The sequence below is a fragment of the Micropterus dolomieu genome, linkage group LG06 (genome assembly GCF_021292245.1).
Source record: "Micropterus dolomieu isolate WLL.071019.BEF.003 ecotype Adirondacks linkage group LG06, ASM2129224v1, whole genome shotgun sequence".
In the NCBI taxonomy this organism is placed as follows: Eukaryota; Metazoa; Chordata; class Actinopteri; order Centrarchiformes; family Centrarchidae; genus Micropterus; species Micropterus dolomieu.
In genome coordinates, this window is record NC_060155.1 from 19,426,976 (window position 1) to 19,441,197 (window position 14,222).

Below are 14,222 nucleotides of genomic sequence, written 5' to 3' on the forward strand. Positions count from 1 at the left end.
AGAAACCCCCCCCCCCCCCCCATTTTCTTTTCTCCCCTCTCGCTTTCTCTCCTCCGCTCTGCTCCGTCCTGCTCGGCCTTTCGCCTTAGCTCTTTGCGTGAGTGGAGCACAATAAAGGATTTAATCAAAACTCCTGAACAAGCAAAAGCCCTGTGGCAGTATGCCAGGCCCGGCCAGGCGGGCGGGCGGGCAGGCAGGCAGAGCTGGGCTATGAGCTGGGGGATTGAGGAGGGAGAGGGGGTAACGGTGGGAGCAGGGAGGGCCTGGCCTGGCCAGGGCTTGGCAGTAGGCTCCTGTTCCTGGCACAGCTCGGCTAAACCGCTGCTGATTATTAATTTGGGGAGTTCAGACAAGAAACGCAGAGTCAGCACATTCCGTTCCCCCTTCTCTCTCTCTCTCTCTCTGGTTCTTGTTCTCAGTTTCTCTGGATTTCTCTCGCCCTCACTCCCTCTCTCTGTCCTTTGCTCTCTTGCATTCTTGCTCTTGCTGGACCTTCTCTCTTGCTCCCTTTCCTTTACTCCCTTTTGGTCTCTTTCTTAAGTTTTAATTCGATCTCTCCATTTCTCTTTTTCTTTTCTTGTCTTTCTCCATGTCCCTCTCTCTCTTTGTCTCAATGCCTGCCAGTTAAACATGGAAACTTTGCCTGGCAGGGTCTCCAGCTCTCTAGCGAGCACACAGACAGACCTCAGTCTCTTCTTTATCCCTTTTGGCCATTTTGGCTGGCAGGCCCCTCCCCCCTCTTCTCTCATACAGGATCTCTCTCTTCAGTGTGCAGTATGGTTTAGTTATGTTAGCACAAAATTACAAACCCAAACTAAACATCAAAATATATCATTGCCTTCCAAAACAACTCATGAGCAATTTCTGATTTGGCTCCGCTATCAGCAGGGCGACATAGTTAATCAGTGTATTATAAAACCAAAACAAAAGTTTGGTTACAAAAAAACAATATGTAGGCATAAAAAATGCTTGATACATAATCCTGATTAAAGGAAAGTAATGCTGGTAGAAAACAGGATGCAAAGAGCTGTCTGTTGTGTCTCCTGTGGCCGTCGATTTGGTGGGGTTTGAGTAATGGATTCATGAGTATTAAAGCTTCTTAGACACCAAAACACAGAAAAGTGATTTGTAATACGATGAGACAAGATCTAATAACCATATAAAATTTAGGGATTCACCGAAATGAAAATTCTTGGCTGAAGCCGAATCTGTATATAGTGAAAAATTTTCCTGAATACTGAATACGGTTTGTGTCCATTTACTTTTAATGGTCCATACCATAGACACCTTACTTTGAAAACCGGACGTTGTCACATATGTATCCTTTTCGCGCTGAATTCATCAAGTCTGACCCAATTTGATAAATAAGAGAAACAATGACAGGACAAAGTCGCTAACCTGCCTGTCAGCTTGCACTGGTCCATTTCAGTGGATTTATCATAAAGGCTTGAATACGTGTGCACTCCAAATTTAGTTGCGGCTATCTTAATTGCCTTCTCACAAACGACTGACAGAAACACTCAAAACAGGTCAGACCGTTTGTTGCCTTTTCTAAGAAGTCCCCACAGATGGAGTGGATGTGCTAGGAGACAATTCAGCAGAACAGTGTCTGCAAACGGCAATTTTTGCGTCTTTCTCTGACATTTTAAAATGCTTCCACACTGCTCTTTTTTTTGACTTATTAGGCACCGAAAGTGCTTTTTTTGCTATTTTCAGCTGATTAATTTCGTTTGCAGAACATTGGGTGCATCCCTAATAAAATTATCACGCCGACAATCATGAATCTGATATCCCCCCAATACTGACTCAAATAGCTAGATCAGGTATCGATGATGAGGGGCCGATCTATTCAATTCAATCACGCACGTACTACTGTCAGCAGTGTGCAGGTAGATCCGAACATTTGCTTTGGAGCGCTAACATAGCATTTTTGGACTCTTCTGCAAACAAGCTATAAAACCAAGCAGTTCTTTGGAAGAAGCTTGCTTGGTATTCTCAGTATGGACATCATGGCAGGGGCTGCGAAGAGGCCAAAGAAGACGTTGGAGAAAGTGAGGAAGAGAAAAAAAAGAGTGTGACAGAGCAAGCAACCAGCCAAGAGTAAATATCGGACAGGCTTTTACACATTGGCGTGAGCTAAAAGCCAAAAGGATGCAGGACAGATGTCGAGCTAGTCTTCTTTCACTTGGACTAGTAAGTAATAACTTATTAGCTGGCTTGCCATGTCTTGTGTTGTGCTTGCTTGATTTTTGAGTGTGTTAGCAGACTCGAGCAAAATCAGCCAGAGGCAGAGGTGTGGACTCGAGTCACATGACTTGGCCTCGAGTCAGACTCGAGTCACAAAAATTATGACTTTAGACTCGACAAAATCACTTTGACTTTAACATCAATGACTCGCGACTTCACTTGGACTTGAGCCTTTTGACTTGAGCTGACTTGACACTCCCCGTGCCCAAATATAAATTATGAGATAAACTTGTGCAGCGCATCAACATAGCGCATGCTCAATTAGACTGGAGTGTGTGGCTTCCTCCAGCAAGAGGGAACAATCACCGGCCGGCCGCTCCGTGATCTCCTGTCCCTGGCCCTATACGCCCCAGCAACCCACTTCCTCTCCGGTACCTACAATGGGTTGTGTAGTAGGCCTACTAACGGCGCGCTGTGAACCGTTTGTGATCGGACCCTCTGGCTGGATGAATTTTACGCATAATTCATGCACAACAGCTGGGGGCCTGACGCAGCGCCACACAACCTTCTAAATTCCTCCATCTCATGTAGAAAAGAAAGGTCAGGTCGAAACAGTGTAGAGAGACTGCTGCAGCTGTTGCGTGAAGCTGCTTCCACCAATTATAAAAACAAGTTAATTAAGATAAAACGATAATAGCGCCGGGTGCTGTTTCACAACGATACTCATTTTGTTTTATAAATCCAGCGCACCTCTTTCCTTTATAGCCAAGCTGCTCGTCCCTGTCTAAAAGGTGTGTTCAGTGTTGCTTTACCTAATCTGTGCTTGATTTCCACTGTGTCTGCGTCTTCTAACGTCATAGCGATTTAGTTTTCTCACCGCTGGTTTCTGTCACTGCATCTCCCGACAAAACAACACGGTTTTATTTCAGCGTTCTGTAACGTAACTTCGTCAACTCGAATAGTTCACCTGTCACCTGCTCTGCTCCCTTCCGTGTACACACACACACACACACACAGAGCCCCCTCAGTGACCCATCCGTCACCCAAAGCTGTCAACTTGGGGGAAACTGTGCTGCTATCTCTTGCACTATAGATGCTGCTTAAAGTTAATAATGTTGGATTATTGTTTCTTATTTCATGGGCTATATGAGATTTTGGAGTAATGCATATATAATAGTTTTTAAAAAGAAAGTATTACATTTTAGAAGTTCAATAGTTTAATGTTTCCTAAGGCAATGAGTACTCCTGTTAATTGATTGTGATCTCAATATTGACCAAAATAATTAGCAGCCCTACATGAACATTTTATTTAATTCATGAATAGATATTATAGAACATCGGTTGTGTGAAACTGCACCTCTGCCTTCTTTCTGTACAGGCTAAAGCTTCATTCAATACATTTTTTTTATTTTTAACTTTTGAAATGGTTTTTAAATTTGGTGAAGAGCGCATTATGACTTGTTTAGGACTCGAAACTCAAAGTTTAAGACTTGGAATTGATTTGGACTTGTTGGTCCTTGACTCGAGACTTGACTCGGACTTGCCAGTCATGATCGGTCTGGACCTGGGACTTGACTTGGGACTTGAGTGCTAAGACTTGAGAATTGACTCGGACTTGTAAAACGATGACTTGGTCACACCTCTGGCCAGAGGTTTCATAGACAGAGGTTTAGCCGCTACCTAAAAATCTCAAGTTGATGTAAGCAAAATTACTAGATAACACACTCTGACATTAGGAACTTTACTGGAAGTGCTCTTGTGTTTGTTGCTGTGAAGTTTTGTTGGCTATCTTGCCACCCAAGTTTAAGCAACATTATGCTGCTGCTGGGTGAGAGTAGCAGGGGTGTTGAGGCGGAGCTGGCCGAGCAGGCAATATAACTGGGCCTAGCAACCTCAATGGACACAATGTTAACTAATGACAAAGGTGAAGAGACAGAAGAGGACCTTGATGGAGGAAGCTAAGAAGAGACATAAAAAGTGATTAAGCTGTGAGCTCCATGAAATAAAAGGCTGCAAGACAGATGCCATGCTGGTATTCTTTCTGTCCACAATTGGACTAATAAGTAATATTGCTATGTCTTGTATTGTTGCAGTTGCTTAATGTTTAACTGTGTTAGCAAAGTTTGCGACTTGCTAGTTTTTGATCGTAATGTAATCGCAACAAATGCACGTGTACAGCTGTCCTTATTTAGACAGCAGTGAATTACACTCTGAAACGGCAGAGGCATCAAATCGCACCAAATCTTACATAATGTTGCCATACACATAAAAGAATGATTCCTAGTCTCTTCCTCACAGCGAGGAATACAGCTTATTACATTTACACTGGTATCGGATCGGTACTTGACATCAGCCGATACCCAAAGCCCAGCCATCCGTATTGGGACTGCAAAAGTTGGATCACTGCATCCCCAAGAGTAATCTACCACGAATGTGAGCTTTCACGTTATTGATCGGTGCGCTTATTTATGATATTGCACTGTGTTGTAAAAGTTGAGCAAGGTTCAACCCCAATCCATCTGCAATCCCATGTTGCCAACACAGATGTCTCATTGAAATGAATGAGGGGGCTATGTTTTTTATGCAGTACTAATGGCTGTCTGAATCTGGCCTAAGAGGTTTTGCAGCTCTATAACAATGCCACTTGACCTTTGTTCCTGACAATACTTAGGGCCAATTCATTCTTAGTGTTGCTTAATTGTATGTTTCTATTTAATTAAAGAATCATCAACACATAAGACTGGAATGTCATGAATATAGATGCAGCAAAATGCAAATACTATTGCTTTAGAAAGCAGAATGTGTTAACTATTCAGTACAGCAAACCCCAGACCTCATGGAACTCATTTACAGTTCTATTTAGGCAGGTCGCACGCAACAAAACATGGAAAACAAATGACACTGTGAAATAAGTGCAAATATAGGCTATAAAACCACAAAATAAATGTACTGTAGTTTGGGAGGGGAGGAGGAAGGAAAATTCATTGCCATATTTTCCCCAAGAGGAAGGAACTCTCTCACTCCTACATGCAAACAAACATAAACACTTTATTTTACTGTCTATTTCTCTTCACTCAAAAAGAAAAAAATGTTTTTAACTTTGACTAAGAGTCTTTTTTTCCCCCTTCTTTTTCCTGCAAAAGCAGTTATGAGTCTTCTCAGGGCTCTGGAAATGTATGAAGAAAGACAGAAAGACAGAGAGAGATAAAGTAACGGCAACTTGTTAAGTCAATTAGAACCACTTCCCTGGCAGACTGCACACTGGGAAACAGGCATATCACTTGACATGTGCTGAGACATAGGCAATGGGAGCAATAAAGAGAAAAAAACATGAATGTAGTTTGGCCCTCTTGGTGCATTGTAGGCCTTACACATCTGGTTTATGCATGCATTTATTGTACAGACAAGATCTCATGACTGTTTGCTTCTTTAGAGAAGCTTTGATAAACACAGCAAGTAAATCATGAGTCTGAGTAATTCAACATCATCTGTGTTAGCGAAAGAATATATCTAGACGTGACGATGGAACTGCGAAGGTGGGACAAATGTTGCAGATCCTGTCTTTGTGTCTTTGCACCGACTCACTTGCTCAAGCAGCAGACAGGCAGAAGTAGACGGGATGAAGCAAAGCTATGTGAAACAAAATATTTGCTCTGTATCTTCTGCATCAGTGTGCTTATGTAATGCGTAGCTGGCTCCCTCTCAGAGTTCTGTGTCAAAAACTGAAGCTTCTCCAAGTGCAGAGATACAGCATGAATTCATCCACAGGATTTCACTGCTCGAATTAAACCTCTGGAATTTCCTCACTTTCACAACTCCAACACGTTAGATCTGTGCTGACATTTTTGTGAATGACTGGACTGAAATGACAAAAGAAGTATAAAGTTGAACTACCATTACTGTTACAACAAATTATGATGTGTTATGTGGTGAAAACTTTGAATTTCATTCTTTTTTATTTGAGAAAAAAATTACATTTTAGACGTATTGGTGATAAAAAAAATAAATTAAAAAAAATCAAGCCCAGACATCCAAAACTAGTTACCACTGTGTTTTTATTGTAACATAACAAAGTGATGATAAATTATTCTTAATGAATCAATAGCATATGAATGAGCTTTCTATGTTATTGTTGTATAACAATAACAAGCGTTTACGCATACTTCAGAAAATCTAATTCTGTGGTTTTGTGGTGGGCATCATTGAGAAATATACGCTGGTGACTCCAGGCATGCGTTTTGTATGTATGGTGGTGACAAGTCCAGTTGGTGTCTAGCTCACGGATGGTGTGTAACAGTGTGTATGCTGCCGGTCAGGTTTCACTGCTACATGTCCTCACTCCATTCGTCTTTCACAACATGCTTTAAGGCTACATGTGTGAGCACATGCAACCATGTCAAACACGGGTGATTTCTACACAACGCTGAATGTGGTTTTACAGGCCTACAGACACCACTGTGAAGAAATATTAATGAAGATATGTGCTATAAAACCTGTAATAGCAGGCTGATTGAGATGCGTGACATGCAATGTGTACTGCAATCTACTTTTGCTTGCTTTTTTACCGTGTGTAAGCCAGGAGTAGGCATTTCATCAGTGTAGTTTGTCTTGCCCTTCCAGCTATTTCAGCTGTCAAGTAGAGTCCAGTGTGCAAATCTGTTGGTGTCGTTCGCTCTTCCATTTATATACAGTTAATGTGGTAGTTGTGTAATGAAAGTGTGTTTTTTATGTAGTGCTGACTATTACTACATGTCTTTCCATGTAGCTGAATGGAAAATGATTGTCTTAATGGTAATGTTAAGAGGTTGAGTTGCATTTGTTGGCATATTTGTAAATTGTTCTTTTGTAGCTTCTGACTGCATAAACACATGAATTGTCATCTATATAGCTGTGTGTGCATGGCGACATGGCATTGTGTCCAAATGGACTTAATGTTATGAGACACTTTACAGTTTAAAAGTAATAGGGGTTAGTGTGCTTCAAACAAAGCGCACCCGTCAATTTTTTCGGGACTTTCCAAAACCTGCAATCCAAAATTCACTTCGTGCAGAGATTTTTCACTTTTGTCTTTCGTCACTTTTTGTTAACAAAGAAGCGCAACACTTTTAATGCCTTTGAGGAGATACGGTACAAATGTGAGCGCCGTGAACGACTTCCGTGTCTCGCCCCTCTCTTTTGACAAGTTTAGGGTTAGTAAACCCTCAATATGTGTACCTTTTTAGTTACAGCACTTTTGCCTTTGGACATGATCGGCCAATACTTCGTACAAACTAGTTTATTTCAAGCGTATATGCAAGTGGCTGGTAGATTTGCTTCATTCACCAACCAAAAAAAATCTATTGAGTGGCTGGCCAAATTTTAACATTCACTAAACAGTTAGCTAGTAGACAAACAATGATTTATTACTATTATTATACAGTATAAAGTCATTTTGCACCCTGAGCATAGCCCCAGTCTTACATAAATTAATACATATATATACACATAATACATAAATGAATCATTTTCATCTTACTGAAGCATACACATGCATATAATGTGAGTTATAATGTGGGCTGAAGTAAAGAAAAGACCCTGCTTTTGGCTGGTAAGTCTATTTAGCATAATTTTCATAAAGAAAATACCCATAGTCAACTCTGAATATTTTCATTGTACCATCCCAAGCAACTGTACAAAATGTACTTTACTCTGTTTCTGGTTTGCTAAAGTCATTAATCTTTTAGTAAGACAACTTCACGCCTAAATGAGTTCTCATTTACTGATTTGGAAATGCTTCAGAAAATAACATTTTCTATAGCTCGGCAAACTGTAGCATGCTAAATTTACAAAACTGAAGGAGAATAATACAACAGTCAGGATAATACAAAAAACAGAAGATAAATCAAAGACAGCTGGTTCCTATATTTGCATTTGGATAGCACTGGCTTAAAATGTAGCGTTCGTCTCCCTCCTTTTCCAGCCTCTCCATATCTTTCCCATTCACTTTCTCTACTGTTTCAGACCCTCTTCCACCCCCTCCATAGGTTCTTTGAAAGATTTTTCCTAGTAAGGCACAGGGAGAGCAGAGTGACTGGAGGCCTCTCCTTTCTGAGAACTGGTCCCGCTAACATGGTTTATAGCTGCCCAGAGACAGTATCCGACGTGTATGTGAATCAGGGAGAGAGGCTGCAAAAAGGAGGGAGGACAAGAGAGAAGGGTGAAAGGGGGAGAGGAGGGACGGAAGGAGTACGAAGGGAGGAGTTTGCAAAAATGCCAAGCCATGGTTCACTTAAGCAGGCAGTTAAAGTGAGGCCAGGGAGGGGAGAGAGAAAGGAGGGAAGAGAAAAAAAAAAACTCTCTCTGGGTTTGTAGAATTATTTATGCTGCAAGTTGAGAAACACTTTCTCCATATTGGAGGAATCAAACTGATTTTTAGTCATAATTTGTCTCAAAAAGTGTACCATCTATTATTCCAACATGTACTGATGTATATCCAAAAGTGTTAGGGAAAAGTTTACTGGCCAAAATACATTTTAACAAACTATTTTTCAATACAGATTGATGTGTATTTCCTTTTTATGCATACAACAATGACATTCATGCAAACTCTACACATAACACTTATGTGTATAGGTGAGTGCTGCATCACTAGAACAGGGGCACCACTACAGTATTCAAACTAATATGATGTCATCAGCCAAGCCAGAATTCTATTCTTACTATTTAATTTAACAAAGAAAAAAATCTGAGACATTTGCATCTTTTGGCCAACAAGAAATCTGAGTTTTGCATTTCGCCTGCTGAAAAACATTGGTACATTTACATGCACTTCAGTAGCTGGGTTGTTGTTGTCGACATTCTGCAGTAACCTGATTTCTTAAATGCAAATGAGAGACCTGGTTTCCTTAATCTGGCTAAGGGATTAAGAAAAACCCTGTCAACAGTTACATTTCTGCAAGAAAAACCTGATTTTTGGCAATGTGTACAAACTGGGTTTCTAACAAGACATTTACAAGTGTGCCTTCAACGGACAAAGACTGAGAAAGTATCGTTGTAGCTGCCATGTGGAGTGGAGAAAAGAAATATTAATTGTAACTGTATTGAAAAGAATGAAATCCAAATGTCTCATTAAAACTGAAACAAAAAGTAATGAGTCTAAATAAGTAATTTGTACACACACGAACAGTTGTTGCAGAGCTGGTCCTTGCAGTGCACCTGTAAGTCAAAATGCTCTGACCAGGAACAAACAACAACAAACCATCACTGATACACTTAAAATATTTCAGCTTTTGAAGTGATTGAGGGCTGGGCAGATATCTGATAACTGACTAGCTGCATGTAAATTCAAACATTACTGCATTGCATTTAAGGAAGGTGACAGATTTACTTCCGATGTATTTTGCCCAATAATCCACTTTCTAGTGTGCATGTAAATTTAGCACTGCAAAGTTGCACTTTGAACTTCAAAGTTCAAAGGTTCAGCTACATGTTAAAGGATGGAGGTTGGGATTAAACCCACAACATGGTCAACCTTCCATCCTAACCACAAGGCCGTGGTGTTGCCCCTTGAAGCCAAATGTTACAATCCCTGCGAATAGTAAATGGCCCACACTAACAATAGGTCTATTCACACAACGCCCAGGGCCTCTGTGCCTTCAGGGAAATGAAGATGATATTTGTACAATTTGGGCTTGACCATTTCTAATCTACAATGCACTTTTGGTGCTATGCCAATATCCTTCCTTCAGCCACTGCCCTGCACCCCTCTCGCCCCCCTCTCTCAGGGTTTCACTTGGTTCTTCTGACCCTGTCTCTCCACATCACAGACACAAACGCTTGCTGCCCAACTGGTTTGTCTCACTGTCTGTCAAACCATAAGCATACTGTTGTCCTCCTCACCTGGCTCTGCTGGAGAAAGTTAAGGTCTGTGCTTTTTCACTAACACTTTCCCTTCACTCTCAAGTTTTTATTATATTATTGGCACAGAGAAATCTCATTTGATAAGAATTCTAGAGACATTTGTGCTGCAGCTATGATATTCCCTGTGTTTTTAGGACTTTTCAGAAAGAAAAAAGAAAGAAATGAAACAAAGAAATGAATTCAAACTAATGAATTTGAATGAGGCCCAGTGTACTTTGTTGAACAGCCAATTGGCTCAACCAGAGGTAATTCTGAGTTCACAGCCTACGTGCAGAGAGGGGTACTTATCCCATCTGTATAAGAAGCAGAAGTGAATAACAGAATACAGCTTTTGACAGAGGAGGAATGTATGGTTTCATATGCAGAATGATATAAAAAATTTTATTTATCTATTTTGGCCCTATGCACCTTTATCTCTGGCATCCCATACAAGGAAGCAATAAATTAACCAGCTGAAGCCAAAAGCAATGGGGATGCAAATGAGGAGAAAATGATGGAAATCTTGGGAGTGTGGAAGAACTTTGGTAACAAATCAAAGTTTTTACTCGGAGTTGAGCTTGCTATGGTCGACCAATCCATGCCAAGTGTATGTTTGAGTTGGACGCTGTTTTAGCTGAAAGCAGGCTCTTACCAATTTGAATAAATATCAGGCGTGCCTGTTTTCCCAAAGTCATGGGAGTGAAGAGAGGTGTGAAAGAACAGAGCACTTATCTCTGAATAAAAATGTGACATTGTATTCCCTGAAATGTTAAATAACACTCAAGTTGCACAAAATACAAACACACCTATTAAAACATTAACTTAAGAACTTTGAGGGCCAGAAAATGTACTCAAATATCTAATATCCCAAACTTGGTCATAGTTGAAAACAGTACATGAAGCCCCTCGTGCTTTATCCATGGCTGAGTAGGGCAATAACAAGTCAGCAATGGAGAGGCAAGAAGTTTTGGGCAGATACATGTCGATGCCAAAGACACATGTTAATGTTAAATGTAAAGGGGACCACACAGACAGACAGACAGAATCAATGCCAGACCTGTACAGCACAGTCCAGTAAGTAGATGGATTAGCCATTTATTATTCAGCAGAGAGTTTGGTTAGCTGTGCTTCCAAAGAGGTAAGGCTTATGACGTGTTTTAAGTATAGATTAAAGGGTCAGCTCGAGGTCACTGCCAAATGTGAGAGTCCTATCAAAACTCCCAAGATGGTTGACCAGCTACACACCAACTACACCAACTAACAGCCAACAGCTGCTTTTAAATTTCTGCATTTTTGCATTCGAGCATTTGTCGAATGTCTGGTCTGGTCTAGTCGTCTACCTAAAACTCTGTCAACAACAACAAAAATACAATCTAATCTAAAAAAATCAAACTACACACATAAAAGACAGATCAAGAAAGATATACATTCAATATTCATAATGTCTAAATGTACTCCTTTCCAATTGGATACTTTCTGCTTATTAACATATACAACAGAAAAAATGTAAAAGAAAAATAAAGATAGAAATAAAAACTCATAATAAATGCTGTTGAAGAGTTTCACTTATTTTGATGTCCTTTTTTGTGCCAGCAGAATGTTCTAATGTTAATTTATATACTGAGAAACCAACCTTACTTCTGTGCTGGTCTCTCAAACAACAAATTTAACTCCTACTTAATACTATGTACGATGTTGCAACAGTATATTTTAAGGTCACCTTAAAATTGGCAGTAGTTTTGAGTTACAAGCGTATAATTATTCTCTACAATATATTACAAAAACAGCAGTAACCGCTACACTGCTGAGAACCACAAGGCTCTTACCTTCAGACGACTCTGGTCTTGGAGCAGCAGGGAGGGGTCGCTGGGACCTGGGTTGACTCGATGGGAGGACCATTTTGACAGGACCCACATACTTGACATACGTCCCTGGGAAGTCACCTCTCTGTTTGGTGCGTTCGTTGTACCCGAGGAGCCAGCCGAGGAGCTCAGGCTGCTCCACACAGCCCTCCTGGTAGTTCTCCATGGACAGCAGAGAGGCCTTGCTGACTGTCAGAAGGTCTCCAGGCTGCAGATCCAAGTCCTCTTCCTGGTCCTTGGTAAATGCGTAGAGGGCAAGGTACTGAAAACCTTCCGCCGCCATTTTGTTAGTGAGACAAAAATCAAAATGGCCACCGAATAGAGGATTAGATGGTGCAGCACGAGTCCCACTGCAACAACAGGGTTCGGCTATACAGAAATCCTCCTCAGAAACCAAAAAGGCTGTTGAGTCACTAAACTCTCGTGTTGGTGTTGGTATGGTTGCTTAGGGGGTTGGGGGATGAGGGGAGGAGGGGGAGTCACCCAAAGCTTAGGAGCATTTTTAAAAGTCGGTAAGGTCGCGTTTTGCTGCTTTAATGCCTGCGGCGCCAGCGGTTTCAGACCTGGCCGGTGTTGGTGAACTGGTGCACTTTCCGCAGCTTGATACCCCGGTTGAGCCAGATGATGGAGCAGAGGGAGAGCGTTGGCAACATGCTCTTTCAAGCAGCGAAAATCTCCTGGCTGGGTGCTATTGGAGCAGCCTGGTAAAAGATTTTGCCAGTCGAGGGCCCGGCAACGTTGGCTCTCTGTGGTCAAATGAAGTGGTCTAATTGGAGGACGAGTGGGAAGGTCTTTAATCCTCTTCGGTTCTCTCAGGCACCCACATGTTCTGGACAGGGATTATGACCAACCTGCATGGTATAAAAAACTAAAAAGATGAAAAAAAGATTTTAAATTAGTCTCAAAAAATAAAAACTACAATCCCGAAAAATAAGATTTCATTATCAATAAATGTTGCTTCTAGTCGATAAATAGCCATAAGTAAAGCGGCACATATCTATGTGAAACGAAGCTTAAAGCGGTGCATGAAAATGGCGAACTGCGGCAGCTCCATGCATTTGTGCAGTCTTCGTTTAGGACAGAGAGATCGGATGATGCTGCTGCGTCATGACCAACAGCAGACTGGGTCCCTGGACAGGAGTCTCCATTCCCTTCACTCTACATTCACACACTCACAGCCTTAACTGACGCATCACAGTTTCCACTGGAACAAGAAGTTTCACTGTGAAATAAACGTCTCTTCAGCTTACACAACAACATGTGCAATTAGCAGTATCCCAAGAAATTCATGCAAAATGGCGAAGAAAATGTTTTCGCATAATGAGCATGCAAAGGAAACTAAGACGGCTGTTGGGCTACCAGAATTTTCTGAAACATGCAGAACCCTTTGCAACAGTTCCCTCTCCGTGGGAGAGAAAAAAGGCAGCTCTGTGTTGCCTCAGAAATATTTTCGGCTTCATTCTGTCAAAATAACTAAATCATACTGTACCAAGTCTACTCTAGAATACCGAATGGACAACCAACCGAGCACCCAAAGCCTGGCACGATATCAAAAAAATACCACCTAAAAGCAAATGTACCATGCATTGTATCATACTCCTAGTCAATCATATCACAGTATCTATATACAACTAAAAGGTCATCAATGGACCCATAGCAAATATTCTCTGAAAATGATTGCAAGGCCCAATAAAATGCCAAGCACAAGTGGGAAATTCTTACCGTAAAAGCAACATAACAGTTTAAGAAAAAGATGGATTTTATCAGTATAAAAGGGTCTAGTAAACCAAAGTAAGCAAATCCATCAGACACTGAAATTTCTTAATTTCCGGGACATTAGATTGTAATATGCACAGCAACATATGTAAAAATCATGTATGTTTTTTGGCCATTTGAGGTTTGAGCGGAGCAATAAATATAAAAATGCTACAAAGTTCGAATTCAAAACGGCAACTATACTGAGGGATGAGACAGAGAGCGAGGAAGAGACAGAGATTAGGGTTTCCAGATTAAGTACGACATCTGTGGTCTGTGGACCAACCAAGGACAATGGTCCTGTTAACCTCCCTGGACAGGATGAAAGGATGTCTGTGAGGAGATGAAGCAGGTAGAGAGGGAGGGTGAAAGAGACAGGAAGGTGGATGGAAGTTTTAATCTTGTATGCTAGGAGTAAGGAGCTATTTGGGGCAATTTCCCAAAACGTCCAATTCCAAATAACCATAGGCCCAGTTTGCAAGGCCCAATGTTGTGCAATCATTTTATAAACGTTTTGAGTGATGCATTGCAGACGCTTAA

At 41.1% G+C, this 14,222-nt stretch overlaps 1 protein-coding gene across 2 annotated transcripts in view; it reads right to left on the reverse strand.

Annotated features, from left to right (window-relative positions):
* pik3r2 (phosphoinositide-3-kinase, regulatory subunit 2 (beta)) overlaps positions 1-12,790 on the reverse strand; it is a 31,872-nt gene extending 19,082 nt beyond the window's left edge. For both annotated transcript variants that reach the window (XM_046051103.1, XM_046051102.1), the window contains exon 1: positions 11,892-12,790. In XM_046051103.1, coding sequence (XP_045907059.1) covers positions 11,892-12,210 — 319 coding nt within the window. In that variant the 5' untranslated portion in view covers positions 12,211-12,790. The remainder of the gene's footprint in view (positions 1-11,891) is intronic.
* Between the last annotated feature and the right edge of the window lie 1,432 nt (positions 12,791-14,222).